General features: G+C 44.6%; 1 protein-coding gene across 1 annotated transcript; it reads left to right on the top strand.

The window, feature by feature from the left end:
* The first annotated feature begins 1,259 nt into the window (after positions 1-1,259).
* Positions 1,260-18,322, top strand: LOC145360563 (dual specificity protein phosphatase 13A-like). Its single transcript, XM_080215863.1, has 3 exons — positions 1,260-1,490; positions 6,771-6,988; positions 17,582-18,322. Exons 1-3 carry the CDS (start codon positions 1,321-1,323, stop codon positions 17,779-17,781), a joined length of 588 nt encoding a protein of 195 aa, XP_080071989.1. The 5' UTR covers positions 1,260-1,320; the 3' UTR covers positions 17,782-18,322.
* Positions 18,323-18,744: the final 422 nt, after the last annotated feature.

Genomic DNA, 18,744 nt, shown 5'->3' with positions numbered 1-18,744 from the left:
CATGTAGTGAGGGAGGAGCCAACACTAGAGTATGTGTGGATCTCTCAATAATGTCCAGGATCTGTAATATTCAAAGGTATGAATTATGGGCACTTCCTAGGTATCGAGTGCAAACTTGCATGGTAAGTTTGTTATGGTTGAAGACCAGCTAGCTGTATTGAGCAGGTGGTAACTTCCTGTTTACGCATTTTGATTTGAGTTCATTTGCCTTATTATTGTCACATAGAATCCCTACAGTGCAGACGGAGGACACTCAGCCCATCAAATCTGACTGACAACAATCCCATCCAGACCCTATTCCTGTAATCCCATGTATTTACTCTGCTAATCCTCCTGACACTAAGGGTCAATTTAACATAGCCAATCAATCTAACCCGCAGATCTTTGGACTGTGGAAGGAAACCAGAGCACTCAGAGGAAACCCACACAGACACAGGGAGAACATGCAAAGTCCACAGAGACAGTGTCCTGAAGCAGGAATTGAAGCCGGGTCCCTGGCGCTGTGAGGCAGCAGTGCTAACCACTGTGCAACCGTGCTGCCCCCTGGATTGTGTTGGGATGCAGTGAAAAGTATTGTTTCTCATGTGCTGTACAAACAGTTCATAGAGTACATAGGGCAAAAGGAAAGGGGAGGTTGCAGAATGTGGCATTACAGTCATAGCTAGGGTATATAGCAAGATCAGCTTAATATGTAATCAGTGTAGACTTGATGGGCCCAATGGCCTCCCTCTGCCCTGTAGGGTTCTCTGATTCTAAAAGGTAGATCTATTCAAAGGTCTGAGGGCAGCAGGGAAGAAACTGTTCTTGTGTTGGTTGGTAGGTGAACTCAGACTTTTGTATCTTTTTCCCCCAAAAGAAGGTAGAAGAGAGAATAGCAAGAAGCTGTTCTTGAGTCAGAGTTTTGAAACGTGCCTTGCCAAGGAACCTCATGAATAGTCAATGGCCTCTGAGGATCGCTGCAAATCCCACTGCTCCAGGGTCCTGGCTCACTTCATCGCTGTTGAAGTTGACCTAATTGGAGGCCTTGTCAAAATGGAGTATCTTGTGTGTGACACATGAGAGGCCAGAAATCCCACCCAAAAGAATTTTTTTCATTTATTTTACCTTTCATTCTTTCCTAAATAGCATTTTACTCTGGAACCTGTATGATCTGAATTTAGAGACTGAGTTAGAGTATCGTGTTGCTCAGCAGAATCTGTATTCGCACCTGTTGATAAACATCACGTAGTTTGGCCTTGATCCAAGGCTGGCAGGGCAGGACTCCGCATGGTAAACACTGAACAGTGCTTCTGAACCACAGAAATAACAAAACAGGTTCTAATGGCATCAAACAAAGTAACTCAATCCAGCGGCGATCCCACTTTTTCCGAGAACTCTACTCCAAAGGCCAACACTCCCACAGTCATGGAGCTGGAGGAAATCTTACGCAACAACAGAGTTCCACTCAGCCGCATCGATGAGGTCTGGCCTAATCTGTACATTGGAGACATGTGAGTGCAGTTCCAAACAGTAGGAATAGTGCTGGCAAGATCAGTGCTTTTCAGTGAAACCTGTGAGTCGGGGGGTTAGGGGTGAGGGCAAGGGGCAGATATTAGGCAAGGGAAAGGAGGTAATAAAAGCAAATTACTGCAGATGCTGGAATCTGGAACAAAAAAAAAGAGAAAATGCTGGAAAATCTCAGCAGGTCTGGCAGTATCTGTAAGGGCGGCATGGTAGCACAGTGGTTAGCACTGCTGCTTCACAGCGCCAGGGTACTGGGTTCAATTCCCAGCTTGGGTCACTGTCTGTGTGGAGTTTGCACATTCTCCTCATGTCTGTGTGGGTTTCCTCCAGGTGCTCTGGTTTCCTCCCACAGTCCAAAGATGTGCAGGTTAGGTTAATTGGCCATGCTAAAATTGCCCCTTGGTGTCCTGGGATGTGTAGGTTAGAGGGATTAGTGGGTGAATGTGTAGGGATATGGGGTTAGGGCCTGGGTGGGATTGTGGTTGGTGAGGACTCAATGGGCCAAAGGGCCTGTTTCTGCACCATAGGGTTCTATGTTCATATTCTCTTTGGGAGAAGAGAGCTGATGTTTCGAGTCCTTTGCCAAAGGTAAAAGACATAGAAAGTGGGAGATATTTATACTGCAGGGGGAGGGAATGAAAGATGAGTCATAACCATAGAAACCAGGGGGAAAGACTGCTAATGGCTATCCACAGAGAGAATAAAGGGTGTGAATGGCCAAATGGCAGAGAAGCTGTAACAGATGGAGATGTTGGGGAAGGGGTGAATGGAACAGAGGGAGATGTAGAAAAGGGGAAGCGGGGAAGAAAAGGAAATGGAAGGGGGATGAAATGGGGTGGGGTGGGGTGGGGTGGGGGGGGGGGAGGAAAGAAAAAATGAAGAAAGACCATAAAGAAATAAAAGGTAAAGAACAGTTAAAAAAAAACTAAATAAAATAGAATGAAAATAAAAGGGGGCCAAGGTGGGGCAGAGCAAATCATCTGAAGTTGTTGAATTTGATGTTGAGACTGGAAGGCTGTAAAGTGCCAGAAGATGAGATGCTGTTTCTCCAGTTAGTGTTGAGCTTCACTGGAACATTGCGGCAAGCCATGGACAGGCATGGGAGCAGAATTGTGTGTTAAAATAGCAAGCAACCGGAAGGTCAGGGTTTTGATTGCACACAGACTGAATGAAGGTAATATCTGCTGAAGAGTGTCTAATCAGTCATTAGATTTTAAAATTACGCTCAGGGCGCGCTGCTGAAGCCTTGCAAATTCTCACCACAGGGCCAGCTTAATACTTTTGTAAACTGCCCAATCCTGTTGTGTGTTTTATTTAAAGATTAGCAGCTGTATTGGAACAGGCTCAATGGGCTAAATGGCCTACTTCTGGTCCTTTGTCTTATGGTCCGCAGTGCTAACCACTGTGTTACCGTGCTGCCCCAAGTTGAACATGACTCTTCTTCATTAGAGCTTGCATTCTGCTCCGGCATTCCTCATGAGGCGGATTCCCAGGTGTAGCCAGGAGTGGGGGTGGAGAATGGAAACAAGGGATTTAAGGCCTGCTTCTGAGTTAATTGTGGACTATTTCACAAAAATCGGTGGTGGGGTGGGAGGGGGTCTCACTTTTATGTCAAAGCAATAGAGGGGAGAAGAATCAGTGAGCTCCTCTCTTGAGAGGGGATAGCCTCATGGTATTATCGCTAGACTATTAATCCAGAAACTCAGCTAATGTTCTGGGGACCCGGATTTGAATCCCATCATGGCAGGTGATGGAATTTGAATTCAATAAAAAGTATTGGAATTAAGAATCTACAGATGACCATTGTTGATTGTCGGAAATACCCAACCGATTCACTGATGTCCTTTCAGGAAGGAAATCTGCCATCCTTACCCGGTCTGACCGACATGTGACTCCAGAGCCACAGCAACGTGGTTGACTCTCAACTGCCTTCTGAAATGGCTTAGCAAGGCATTCAGTTCAAGGGCAACTAAGGATGGGCAATAAATGCTGGCCCAGCTAGCGACACCCATGTCCCACAAATGAATGAAGAATCCATGCCAGTCATACAATGAACAGCGAACTGGCAAAGGGATTGCTAATGAGGAGGAAGAAAAGTAACTTGCAAAACGGGAGGTAAAGTTAGAGGGGCAATAGTTTTGATGAGAGGTGTGGTAATTCACTCCACCTCACCAGCCTTTGACTTTGTGGAGGGATTTCTGGGGATCCAGGTGAATGATGGCCACAGACTGATAGCCAACCAGTTATTCAGCAGCAGCTTTGACACAGAGGAGAAGAATTGTGTTTGTCACAATTGCCTGGATTTACGTTCAATGAATGCCTCTGGAAACTCATTGTTGGGAAGCTTTGGTGCTTTATAAAATGACGAGGAGGTTTTTATGACCCAAATAATTCAGCAATGAAACAGAAAATAATGAATGCCCTTCAACCTGGGAGAAATAGAGCAATAATGATCAATGCCTGGTACAGAAGACACAGCACATTGAGGATTGGATAACATGAAAGGAAATACTGTGGTTTCTGGAAATCTGAAAACAAAAACAGAAAATTCTGGAAATACTCTGCAGGTCTGGGCAACTTCTATAGCCAGAGAAACAGAGTTCATGGAATCATAAAATCCTGCACTGCGGAAGGAAGCCATTCGGCCCATCAAATCTGCATCTACCACAATCCCAACTAGGCCTTATCCCCATAACCACATATATTTATCCCACCTGACACTAAGGGGCAATTTAGCATAGACAATCCACTTAACCCACACATCTTGTGACTGTGGGAGGAAACCAGAGCACCCGGAGGAAACCCATGCAGACACAAGGAGAATGTGCAAGCTCCGCCCAGACAGTGACCCAAGCCCAGGAATCGAACCTGGGTCTCTGGCGCTGTAAGGCAGCAGTGCTAACCACTGCGTTACCGTGCTGCCCCGAGTTGAACATGACTTCTTCATTAGAGCTTGTGTTCTGCTCCGGCATTCCTCATGAGGTGGATTCCCAGGTGTAGCCAGGAGGTTCTGTTAGAAATCGAGACTAGACCAGACATTTTGTTCAAAGGAAACAGGAAAGTCAGCAAGTTGAGTCAATGCCGCTAGTCTCACTTACCTAGTGGCCAATCGCCAAGTTACACACTTTCCTTTGTTTTTCCCACAAAATGTCAGCCTGGTTCAGTTTGGTGAGGTAGCCACAGTATCTCACCACTTGGATTCTGGTTACAGCGCAATCATTATCTTTCCAATCACGGTGGACATTAATGCATGAGGTGATTGTCAGGGTCTGCTGGACCTTTCACCTGCCAATGGCTTTAAGACCAGAGATTGGCAGGAATGGATCAGGGAGCTAAACTGTTTCAGTTCACCTGTCCACCAGCTTCATCCCACTGGACAGGAAGGGTTAAACCTTCAGATGAGATGGTCAGCTAAAGCTGGCAGGATGGAGAAAGGAAAATGATTAACTCAGGACCTGACAAAAGAAACAATTTTTTTTACCTGGATGGCTTTTTAAAAAAAATTATTTACAGGACATGACGTTGCTGGCTAGGCCAGCATTTATTTCCAATCCCCCATTGCCCATGCAAAGGTAGTGGGTGAGCTGCCTTCTTGAATGGCAGCAGTCCACGTGGGGTAGGTACACCTACTGTGCTGCGTTGCACTGAACTAAACATCTCAGTGGAGTTACATTTCAGGAATTTGTAACTAGGAGCTTGAGAGATAAGCAGATGAACCATTCCCTGAGGTTCCCTCAAGTAATTACTAGTGTATCCCTTTGCAATCAATGTATGTCAAAGTGAGTAAGGGAACACCAGCATGCTAAAGTAACAATAAATAAAACAGCAGATGTGAAGTGCCTGGCTTGCTGCTTGCCCAATGAACCGCAACCTGCAAACTTATGTTTCAACAAAGTGGCAGTGTCATGGGTTATAGAGATGTGAAACACTACACTAAACACTTTGAATCGTGTGTCAGCCGGCAGACTAAGCAAGGACAATCGTTTCAGCTTCAAGACCTGACTTGATTCAGGCCAGAGGCTGAGGTGACAGTTTGACATCTCAAACGCAGTTCCTTATTGCTGTGGGTTCACTGTGTTAAACCAATTGGCATTCCTTCCAGGGAGGTTGCAAACCATGGTGTTATAGGATGGGTCTTTCAGCAACCACCCCGCCCCCAACTGTGGCAGGACGGGTGCACCACGCAAAATGCCATAGACAAAATGCAGGACTGGAAGATTCCACTGGCAGCCAATGGAAAACACACCATTGTGGGGGCATGGGGGGTGGGGCGGTTGCAGAAAATCCCTCCCATTGAACCGTAGATTCAGTTACAGCAAGGAAGGAAGCCAATCGGCTTGTGTGAAGCAGCCAGTCCCATTCCCCCTGCTCCGTCCCTTGTTGATCTGCAAGTTTACCTCCTTCCATTCCAATTTTCCAAATAATTTTGCAAAGCAGAAAGCTCTGCCCATTGTCTCTGCTCCCAGGCAGCAAGTTCCGGCCTACTACACTCAGGGTAAAAATGTTCTTTCCTCACATTTCCATCCCCCCCACCATCTCGGCTGTATCTCTCGCTTAAACCTTAAACCTGTTGTCCCTTAGTCGTTGCATCAGCTGATGGGAACAATATTTCCTGAAGGCCTTATCCAAATCTGTCATTACCTTGAGATTGAAGAGCACTTTGGTAGAGGTATACAAGTCCAATGATGTGTTGCTGATTGGCCATGCTAAATTATCCCATAGTGTCAGGGGAACTAGCTTGGGTAAATGCATAGGGTTATGAGGATAGAGCCTGGGTGGGATTGTGGTCGGTGCAGTCTCAATGGGCTGAATGGCATAGAATGTAGGATTCTATGATTCTAAGATTCTATGATCTCATCTTGAGAGAAGAATCCCGCCTTCCGCGATCGAAATTTGTCACTAAAACCCCTTGTACTGCATCCATTCTGGCCAATCTCCTCTACACCCTGCACTGGGGACTGGAGAGAGGAAAGGGAACATTAACTTGCGTCTGGGCATGCAGTTCCTGAGAAGGGAGAATTTATTGCTGACACAACTGTCAGAATTTTACCACATCGCCCACCTGAGCCTCATAACATCCTGCCCGAGGCCTTGTCCACCCTGGTTCTGAAGTGGGCAAGGCGGTAAAATTCTGGCCGTTGTGTCCGGATTTATTGCCAGTGTCCCTTATCTTGAGAAGCACAATGCTCCACTAACAGTACAAGAAATGACAAGCAAATATGATTGTACATTAGTAAAGTATTTTCTGATGTATCTTGCCTCACTAGGACAATAGCCCATGATAGATTCCACCTGTGGAAGTTGGGTATCACTCATGTATTAAACGCTGCACACAAACAGATTGCTTCCAGTGGATGCCAGGATTTCTATGGTACCAGTATGGATTATTATGGCATTGAAGGTCGTGACTTACCAAATTTCGACATCACTGCCCATTTCTCTTCTGCAAGTGAATATATACATCGGGCACTGTATGTACTGGGAGGTAAGGAATCATATAGCATGATAAGCTGTCCTAATAAAAGCAAATTACTGCAGATGCTGGACTCGGAAACCAAAAGAGAAAATGCTGGAAAATCTCAGCAAGGTCTGGCAGCATCTGTAAGGAGAGAAAAGAGCTGATCTTTCGAGTCCAGATGACCCTTTGTCAAAGGGGTCTTTTCTCTCCTTCAGATGCTGCCAAACCTGCTGAGATTTTCTAGCATTTTCTCTTTTGGTGTCTTAATTCTTACTTGTGTTACATTGGGAAATGACGAGGGCTGGAATTTTACCAGCCCACCCGCCACGGGAATCGGAACAGGCGAGGGGCGGACAATAGGAATGTCTGTTGACCTTGGGCGGGATTTTACGTTTTCGGGATGAGCGAGGCTGTAAAATCCCACCCGATATTTACTTAAGGGCGGCACAGTAGTTAGACTGCTGCCTCACAGCGCCAGGGATCTGGGTTTGATTCCCAGTCTGGGTGACTGTCTGTGTGCAGCTTGCACCTTCTCCCTGTGTCTGCGTGGGTTTCCTCCAGGTGCTCTGGTTTCCTCCCACAGTCCAAACATGTGCGGGTTAGGTGTATTAGCCATGCTAAATTGCCCCTTAGTATCAGGGGGACTAGCAAGGGTAAATGCATGGGGTTTTGGGGATAGGACCTGTGATTGTGTTCGGTGCAGACTTGATGGGCTGAATGGCCTCTTTCTGCACTGTAGGATTCTATCATTCTATGATTCTAATGATATGCATAACATTCTCCCAGCAACTCAGCTGATTAAGGTAATTAACAGAACTACACAAACTGGAGAGGTCATGGGTTCAATCCTCAATCTATTTAGCTCAGATATTAGTCAGCCAGTACTGATCTGAAACATTCATCAGAGGCTTTCCATTTGATTTGACCACCTTTGGTTAGGACTGGGAAATCAGTTTGGACTCCACCTCCTGATGGACATCCAATAATTCCTTTATTCCTGTGAGTGAACCACATGTTCACTCACCATTCAGGTTTAATCAGTATTTATGTATCAGGCCCTTGGCCCTATCTGTGACACAACAACGTCCAGCTTCAGATTTTGGCCCTATAATTCGCTGGAAAAAAAAATCAGGCATGGTATCTGGGTTTCATCAAAGTAAAAAGAGACCGATTAACAGACTGCCTGAATTCCAGAGCTTAAAATCCAATTATTTCTAGATTTACTCCATTAGAATCCCTACAGTGTAGAAAGGGGCCCTTTGGCCCATTGAGTCTACACTGACAATAATCCCACCCAAGGCCTATCCCTGTAACCCCACATATTTACCCTACTAATCTCCCTCATACCAAGGGGCAATTGAACATGGCTAATTAACCTAACCTGCACATCTTTGAACTACAGAGCATGTGGAGGAAACCCACGCAGACACAGGGAGAACGTGTAAACTCCACACAGACAGTCACCCAAGGCCAGAATCGAACCCAGATCCCTGGCGCTGAGAGGCAGCAATGCTAACCGCTGAACCACCGCATTGTTTTATCTACCTGTTTTACCTCATCTCTTTTTCCAAAACAATGGAGGTGGTGGATGTGGGGTGGGGAACAAGCTTGAAAAAAGAAAAGGACTTTCATCGCCTCAAACGAAGGCAGGTTGTCATTTAACTAGTTGAAAGTCGATGTAATGAAGATTGGGCTCTAATGTGTACAAATATCATACGGAACTGCTTCTTCTGAACAATAACCTCAGGAGACACACAATACTCAGGGGAAGTAAATTCATCACCAATGCACCAAGGTTTAGTTTGTCACTGCAGTAATTCAAGATATTTAAAGATGCATTTCAAAACTATCACTAAAATTAAACTGCCTGACAATTCGGAACAAATCGGATGTTTAAAGTCAAGAAGGGTTTTGAAGAGAAAATTAAGAGAAGCTGTTTCCAATGTTGCAGAAATCTTAAGCAATTTCCAACATGACTTGAGGTGATATGAGGAGTTTTTTTATGCAATGTGGGGTTAGGATTTGGAATGGGCTTTGCCTAAGGGAGTACAAATTCAATATTCACCTTTTGAGTAAGTATCTGAAGCAGATGTAATTACAGGGACATGAGGGAAAGAGTAGGGTAGTGGGACTAATTGGATTACTCCTCAAAAGAGCTCGTGCAGACTTGATGGGCTGAATGTCTTCATTCTGGTCTGCACTTCTATGGGTTGATTGTTCCAGCCCTCCCCAGTGGCAGGATCTTCCAGTCTTGCCAAAGGATCCTCCAACAAAGGGATGGGCGAACCACGCAAAATGTCATGGATGTCAGCAGGACTGGAAGATCCCACCAGCAACCAATGGCATGCTGTCTTCACTGGCACGGAACAAACCGTGGGGGCTGGAAAATCCCACTCTGTGAAATCGCTGCGCTGTTGTTAACCCGTGAAACCTCCCATCATAATGTTTGATATGAGAACCGGTGAGCTTGAACATTTTTAATTCGCAGGAAATTTAGTATTTTAACTTAGCAGTTCAGAGGAGATTCACTTGACTGATTACTGTGTCCCTTGAAGGTTAGAAGAATGAGAAGTGATAGTATTGAAACAGACAAGATCCTGAGGGGACTCGATGGGGTGGATACAGAGATGACGTTTCCCCTAATGAGAGAGACTAGAACTAGGGAACAGTTTATAAATGAGGTGGTCTCCCACTTAAGACAGAAACGAGAAGAATTTTTGTTCTCTCATTGGGTCATGTGTCTGAACTCACTTCCCCAGAGAGATAATGGGGGTCAGGGTTACTGAATATTTTTAAAGCAGAAGTAGATAAATTCTTGACTGACGAAGGAGTTGTTATTATGGGGTAGGTGGGAATGTGGAGTTGAGGCTATAATCAGATCGGCCATCTTACTAAATGACAGAGCAGGCTCGAGGGGCTGAATGGCCTACTCCTTCTCCCAAGTTGAATGTGCGAATGCATTTTAAATTGGGGCCAAAGCAAAAACAGATTAAACCCATATTTTTTTAAAATTGTCCAATAACAATTTACATATTTTTAGAACTTTTAACAAAGTAAAACATTGCAAGGCCCCTCACAGGAGCAACATCAAACAGAATTTGAGTCACATTATGAGCTATTAGGGCAGGTAAGCAAAAACTCGGTCAAAGAGATAAGTTTTAACATGCTTCATAGATTAGGAGAGAGTTATGGAGGTGGAGAGGTCAGGGAGAGAATTTTAGAGGGTAGAGCAGCTGGAGTCGTGCGCAAAGGTGGAGTGAAGTAGATTGGAGAATGTCAGATGGTTTTCTCGCGGTGTGTCTCTGGAGAGTCTTGTATTCAGCTGATCTCAGCTAACAGAGACAACACGTGTTGGAGAGAGATAGTCAGAGGATTTCAACTTCTCTCTGACGTTACATCACATGAGCACAACAGATTCACATTTCCGAAGATTTGATCTTCCTGCCTCACCTGCCATCCAAGCTGGATGGTCCAAGTACATTAATACACCTTATTTACTTGGGCCAATAGCATTCTACCTTCCCGCAGAATTAGAAATTCATTGGTCAACCGAACACAGAAATTCTTCCCCCCATTCGCTAGTAGCCTTACCTACGCAAATCCAGTAGGTTCAAGGGTCATTCCTAATATCTGCAGTCCTGAGAGCCAGATGGGAATCATCTTTCTTGCCTGTTTTGTGTCCCCTTACCAGTGGAGGCAGAATGTATATTCATTGCAGCCAGAAGCTGAATATTTCTATTCACTTTCAAATAACTTGCTAGCTTGTAGCTTTCTGTCCTGCCCCTGATAATAGGGTATATGCTCCATACTTTAATGTTCCAAAAGAATGTGATCTGTCTACTTAAGATTATTTCCCCATTATGTTTCGGGCTAAATTTCTTGTTAGCAAAAGCGCACAAGAAAATACAGAAATACATCTATTTACTGGTTCAAAAAGATTAGATATGTGCCTATATATACACTATACAGACCGATTGTCTGTAAGTGAGGCACACTGTGGTCCTTACTTTAAACTAATCTACTTTGTTTTAGTCTTCAAAAAAGCAGGGGTTTCTGTATCCCCTGCTACTGAGATGTCCAAGACACCAGAACTAGAACACTGCAGCTATCCCGTAAGACAAGATACAGGGACAGAATTAGGCCACTTGGTCCATCGAGTCTGCCCCACCATTCAATCATCCCATGTAGGATGGGAAGGGGAGATGTCAAGGATGGATTTGAAAAGCAAGATGGACGGCGGTGTTGCTGGACTAGGAGCCCGTATCGGGTGGATGGGGTGAGTTAGGGTGTTAAACAGCAGATATTGTCGGCATTATCAATCCATTCATGTTTCCTAAATCATGGAACATTCAACGTTAATAGAAAAAATATGGTGGATTTGTGATGAATCGCTTCTCTTGCTGAGAAGTTCAAACCCAAATGTGCCTGAATTCGCTTATCATTAATACTGAAGAAAAGACTAATTGACAATTTGCAACTTTGTTGGTGACTCTTGGTGCTTGTAATTAATTTGCAATGCAAAATGTGTCCAGGCTGTAAAAACAGGCAAGGATATTCAATAAAGAACAAAGAACAAAATCAGCCCGGGAAACAGGCCCAACGAGCCCGCGCCGCCACCCCAACACCACCAGTCCACCTCTCCACCCATGACCCATATCTAATGTTTTATGGCCATCCAGCTTGAGGAAAACTGATTTAGGGACAATTTATTCCTGCCAATCAGCCTAACAGCACATCTTTGGGGTGTGGGAGGAAACCGGAGCACCTGGAGAAAACCCACGCAAGCGCAGGGAGAATGCGCAAACTCCCACAGACAGCGGCCCAAATCCATGTGTCTGCACAGCAATCAGCGATAGTCACTGAGCTGTCGTCTTGCCCAGTATCTTGTCCAGTTTAGGCACACACTAACGACATGAAGCACTAGGCCAATCTCGAACAACCAAGAGCAGCCCCAGTACGACCCAGCGCCTGTATGCCCCTTGTTGGACACAAGGTGGACCGACTTAAAACCAGTGAATGAAAGAGAAAAAAAAACATTATTATCATACTATACCCATTTACATTACCAGGGACGCCCCAATGTTAATGACCCTTATTTAAAAGGTTCTCCTATATCCACCCATCTCCAACTCAGTCATGTGTCTGTCTAAGTTACTCTTAGTTACTCAATAGTTAATTGAAGACAAGGAGTAAAAGTGTAAAAACACAAACATGATGGGACAATTCTCCCCAAATCTGTGCAAAGTTGACTTCAGTGCTGTATTGTGAAAGGGGTCTATTCAGATTGTTGGTTAGTGAATTCCCTCATGAATAACATTGTTCAATTCTCAATAGGCGGCACAGTGGTTAGCACAGCTGCCTCAGTACCAGGGACCTGGGTTCGATTCCCAGCTTGGGTCACTATCTGTGCAGTGTCTGCATGTTCTCCCCATGTCTGCTTGGGTTTCCTCCAGGTGTTCCAGTTTTCTCCCACGATCCGAAAGATGTGCTGTTTAGGTGCATTGGCTAAGCTAAATTCTCCCTCAGTGTACCCGAACAGGCGCCAGAGAATGGCGACTGGGGGGTTTTCATAGTAACTTCATTGCAGTGTTAATTTAAGCCTACTTGTGACTAATCAATAAACTTTACTTTAGATATTTGAATAGCAAACCTACTCCAATTCTGTCACCCACATGAGCATCGTGAGGGAGACTATATGAATACTTTGAAGGCAATTTGACACACTGGTCTCCCTGCTGGCCAGTCCTCGGAGCTGGGTCAGGTGGTACTAAGTATGTATTACACCCAGCTCTGTTTTCTCCGCCTCTCACAAAACAGGGTTAGCACCAGCCAGGCATAGTCCCCCCTGCTTGGTTCAAAATACTTCTTCTCTCAAAGGTAAGCTGAGTCAGACTCTTTGAATCTCAAACTCAAGTTACAAACTGTCCATTCCCTCCTGCCCCCACCAAAGATCTGGGCATCACCATGCCAACAGGTTAGCATGGGTACTTTTGGGTGGCATATTTTGATGAAATCACAGGAAAATCAACCAAGCTGGAAGATAAAGGCTAAATACTGCGGAGGCTGAAACCTGAAACAGAAAATGCTGGAGAAACTCAGCAGGTGTGACAGCGTCTGGAGATCCTTATCGAAACTTGATAAATGCCTGTTTGATACGTTTTGAAATCAATAGCCGGGATTTGTGTGTTATTTCTGGTGGCAGAAGCCACTCGCCATTTGCCGTCTGTGGCATCTTCCAGTCCCGCCGAAGTGCACACCATTTTGCATGGCTCATCTGCCCCTTCCCACAGGGGAATCCACCCCGGCTGTTCACCTTCAACAGGACTGAATATCCCACCGGCAAGAAAGGCTGGAAAATCCCACCCAACGTTTATTGTTCATAAAATTCCTGTAGTGGGGTGGGTGGCACGTTGGTTAGCACTGCTGTCTCACAGCACCAAGAACCCAGGTTCGATTCCCGGCTTGAGTCACTGTCTGTGTGGAGTCTGCACTTTCTCCCCGTGTCTGTGTGGGTTTCCTTCCACAGCTGAAAGACGTGCTGGTGAGGGTGTATTGGCCGTACTAAATTCTCCCTCAGTGAACCCAAACAGGTGCCGGAGTGTGTGGCGACTCAGGGATTTTCACAGTAACTTCATTGCAATGTTAATGTAAGACTACTTGTGACTAATAAATAAACTTTAAAAAAAGAGGCACATTTGGTGTTGGGCAAGGAAATTGATGCGTTAGTGATTGGTTTTAGAAATGTTGCTATGTCAGGGAATGCTACTTGAACTAATCTTAACAAGCGTATTTTAATCTTACTAACAGCTTTGTTATCTCAGCATCATCTATTTTGATTGTCAGTAGAAAGGAAACTCATAGACCTCACAAGAGATCAAGCACATGATATGCACTCACAAAATAATTAATCAACGGTATACATTTCTACAGACCACGATTAAAAATCAAGCTGGCAATTTCTTCAAAGAGTTAGTGCAACTTGAGCCAACAGTCAATTTTAGAGAATGGTATAAACTTTGTTTTTCTATTTGAAGGTGTGGCTCTTCCAAATTTTGTATGTAACCATCCCACTTTGTTCAGCTATGGTATTTTTGTAAAGTAAAGTTTATTTATTAGTGTCATTGGTAGGCTGATATTAACACTGCAATGAAGTTACCGTGAAAATCCTCCAGTCGCCACACTCCGGCTCTGTTTGGGTACACTGAGGGAGAATTTAGCATGGACCAATGCAGTTAACCAGCATGTCTTTCGGACCGTGGGAGGAAACTGGAGGAAACCCACGCAGAACGTACCTGCTCCTTACAGACAGTGACCCAAACCGGGAATCAAATCCAGGTTCTGTGAGGCAGCAGTGCTAACCATTGTGCCACCGTGCTGCTCATTTCACAAACCTATTTGCAAAGGTTTTAGTATGAATCCATCTCACTATTCCATGTTTGTGTGGCTTATTTTGTTTGAAAAGGGAATATACGCCATTATTTCCACTCCAGATAGAAAGCTCTAGACCGAAAGGCCACAGCATCAACAATCATACTAAACAAGTTAAACCCAAAAGTCAATTGACCACTGGAATTGAGGATCTGGTTAAGAACAAGGCTGGCTTTTACATTCCCCTGCCAGTGTTTTTGTAAAGTATGTCACGCAGTTGGCCACACACCTTCAGTTTGTCTCAATTTATGGGGCTTTTTGATGGCTACTTATGTGCCTCATCCTGCCCCACTGCTATTTTACCAGGGGTAAGGGGAGGCCCACGCCAAGAAGCCAGTAGCTGTTACTGGGTGGGTCGATGTCAGGCAAGGGAGAGTGGAAGCTTCTCCATTGGGTGTCCTCTGTGTCCATTGGAGTCAACACCCACCCTCAAGTCATAATCCCTTTTTTAACCCTCTCCCCACAAGCCTGTCAAACCCACCCGCCATCTCCATGCTAACAGGTTTCCACAGGTATTGAGGGGCTCCTCACCCCCATCACTGCAGCCTTGCAGCTAGGCCCTGTCTATAACCCAGCCTTACCTTCAGACTGGTCTCCATGACCCACTCTTCTTCAGGAGATGGCTGCAGTCCCAGCATTGACCACTGCTTGCATCTGGCGCTGTTGGGACTCCAGATATACTGGCCAATCAGAGACAGCTCTCGAACGGGGGACTTTCTCCCCAAGTGGGGGCAGAAGTCTCACCCTGGGCCAATTAACACCCTGCCGAGTGTAAAGTGGCTGCAGAGTAGCAGGATTTTGTGTTAGGGCTCCTGCCCAACATCTTAATTGGTGCAGTGGGACGGAGGGGGGGGTGCAGTTTAGATGGGACATGGGGTTAAATTTTATAGGCCACTATCAAAATCAAATGCATTTCAGGAAAAGACAGCAATTATAAATGTATTTGAATGAGCATGCGAAACATCGTAACATTCAAGGATATGGGATTGGTGCGATTTTAGTGGTAGTTATTGTCAGTGCAGACTCAATGGGCCAAAGGGCCTTTTGTGTGCTGTGTGACTATCTGTGGACAAGATGGAACACTCAGATTGCATATCTGCATGTTTTATCACTCCTATCGTAAAGCACCTACTCCCATGTAGGGAAATTGTGATGTGTACACAGTCTTATACTGGGCCAGAACATGGGTCATAGCAGGGTCAAAGGGCAGAGGGCAATGTAGAAGAAAATTGGAGTGAGCCTTCCCACAGGAGGGAGGAAGAGCATTTCTAAGAGTACAAATGGCAGTGTCAGAGGTATCTTTTTCCAGGGAAGATGTTAAACTGAGGCTCAGATGGATGTAAAAGATTCCCTCCCCCATAAGACTGTTGAAGAGAAAGAAAGTTCTTCCAATGTCCTGCCTTAGCTTTACTATTCCTCCACTGACCAGACCAAGCTCCAAGGCCACACTCTTGACAGAAGGAATTGTATCCCACAGATTAATCCAGAAGATCCAACACTGGTTCAGGATTTGACGTATATGGATCCTGGTCTAGATATGGCCACAAAGTACGATTGATGTTTCAAGACCAAAGTTTTTATAACAAGTGTGGATTTGCTTGAGGTGCTGATGGGAAGTAATTGAAATGTGGTTTTTAATTACCAGCAGAGGGAGCTTTTGAGCAACATAGGATTTCAATGAGTTTAAATGCTGATTATTTTCCTCTCACTCCATTCCTCATCTCCTGGCAGTCTTTACCTCCGACTGGGATAGTTCCACAGCTATCAGTTGGTATGTTGCACCTTTTATTTATGGGCATGCTGTTGAACAGGAGATGGGGCAATAAGGCTAAGCCTGACCCTAACCCAAGTCCCAGTTAGCACCATCACATGATTAACTCCTGCTTCCACTGATTAAAATCACAGATTAAAGTCATTCTACTGGCCTGGCTCTGATCGATCTCAGCCTGGATTAACAATAAAACCTGGATCCTTGCTGAAGTACAGGGTACGATCTTACTGCCCATTCATGCCACGCTCCCACTGTAGTGAGGTCGGAGAATTTGAAGCCCAGCCAAATCTCTGTTCACTGCGGCGGGATGGGAAAATCCTGCTGGCATGAACAATGGTAAGATTCCGGTCACAGAGTCAGATACTCAAGCTATTCCACTGGGGGAAACATTCTTCTTGAAGTTCAATCTCACGGGAATTGTTTAATAGTCAGCCACATGATTTCCTGTATTTATTTCATGAGGTAAAATGAAGTGAAATCATGTGACATGTTTCATATGTTGACATGGCTCAATAGTACCTATGGCTTGTATCTCCATGTCATATTACTAGGAGGTTTAATGCTGTGATATTGTAAGAACAAGCTTACAAATGACAAAAGATGGTACAAATGCACCACAGGAAGCATCCTTTCTGGATGTATCACAGCTTGGTATAGCTCCTGCTCTAACCAAGAAACAACAAAGGGTCGTGAACGTAGCCCAGTCCATCACGCAAACCTGTCTCCCATCTACACTTCCAGCTGCCTCAGCAAAGCAGCCAGCGTAATCAAGGATCCCCCATATACCCCAGACATTCTCTCTTCCATCTTCTTCCAGTGGGAAAAAGATACAAAAGACTGAGATCACATACCAACCGACTCAAGAACAGCTTCTTCCCTGCTGCCATCTGACTTTTGGATGGACCTACCATATATTAAGCTGATCTTTCTTTACACGCTAGCTATGACCTAGGAACGCCATGGTGGCATAATGATTAGCACTGCTGCCTCACAGCACCAGGACCTGGGTCCAATTCTCAGCTTGGGTCACTGTCTGTGTGGAGTCTGCACATTCTCCTTATGTCAGCATGTGTTTCCTCCGCGTGTTCCAGTTTCCTCCCACAGTCTTAAAGACATGCTGGTTAGGTGCATTGACCCAAACATGTGCCGGAGTGTGGTGACTAGGGGATTTTCACAGTAACTTCATTGCAGTGTTAATGTAAGCCTTGTGACTAATAAACCTTATGACTGTAACACTACATTCTACACCCTCTCCTTTCCTTCCCCCATGTACTCAATGAATGGTATGCTTTGTCTGTATAAAACAGAAGAAACAATACTTTTCACCGTATCCCAATACATGTGACAATAATAAATCAGATCAATATGCCAAATGGACCTATTCAGATTGTTAAGGTGTTTTGTTCTTTCTCCCCTCCCAGGAAAAGTCTTTGTACACTGTGCTTTCGGATACAGCAGATCAGCCACCTTAGTGTTGGCCTACCTGATGACATATCATCACCTTTCATTACTCGATGCACTGAAGACAGTCACTTCTCACCGACGTATTTTTCCCAATCGGGGATTTTTAAGACAGTTACGGAACTTTGACATAAAATTACAACAGGAACGGATCGTTTGATGTTCTCCCTCTATTGAATCTGAACTGTAGCTTTCTGGCAATGTAACCATGGGTAGTATTGCTGGTGTTCACCATTACAGGGGTCCCACTGTGATAGCAGCTACAACTGTTTAAAATCCCACCACACTCTCAGAGATACAAGTTCACTTCAATTCTTATCTCAGTCAAAATGAACTTCTATCTGATTTGTAAATGCTTTTAGTTTTCATTTCACCATTATCTTAGTGGCATGATACAAAACGACCCGCATCAACATCAATTTTGCATCAATGATCAGTACATTTCCATATCCACAGCTTAGTAACAGTACAAGCCCTGTCACCAGATCAGATTGCTTAATATTCTATTCAAATATCATCAGTAATTTTGTACTGCCTCTCAAAAAAAAGGTGAATAAATATTCAGCTCATCACACAAGCCATCGCATTCCATTTGGGACATTGTCATTTATAATTATGAAGCTAGTTACCTGGTGAATGCTTTATGTATTTAACTCTCTGATACAAATTCACAGTGAGTTATTGTCACATGTTGACTCAAACAGTTAAGACCATTGCTTTCAATGAAGGCTGGTTTTTTTTAAGGCTCAGGGCAGCATTTTAGTCTTTGATTTGGGGTTCAAACTGTAATAAGTCTTCAGAGGCAGAAGTTCCCTTCACCATAATCCCTTTCTTTACAATCTCTAACAGCTATACACGGAGTACTATTAGTTAGTAGTCTATCTCTGGAGGTGTCAGAGGAACACTCCTGATTAAGTACAAGGCAAAGGCTCCCTGATTGGCCCATCAATTGGATCCTTAATCAGGGAGTTCATACTCCAATAACCAGCTTCCCATCTATTGACGCTGTCTGCACTTCCTGCTGCCTCAGCAAAACAGCCAGCATAATTAAGGATCCCACGCACCCCAGACATTCTGTCTTCCACCTTCTTCCTTCAGGAAAAAGATACAAAAATCTGAGGTC

The sequence above is a fragment of the Carcharhinus amblyrhynchos genome, chromosome 31, assembly GCF_965287045.1.
Source record: "Carcharhinus amblyrhynchos chromosome 31, sCarAmb.v2.hapA, whole genome shotgun sequence".
In the NCBI taxonomy this organism is placed as follows: domain Eukaryota; kingdom Metazoa; phylum Chordata; class Chondrichthyes; order Carcharhiniformes; family Carcharhinidae; genus Carcharhinus; species Carcharhinus amblyrhynchos.
Note: the sequence above shows the minus strand (reverse complement) of the source record. Positions and strands in the feature narration are given on the sequence as shown.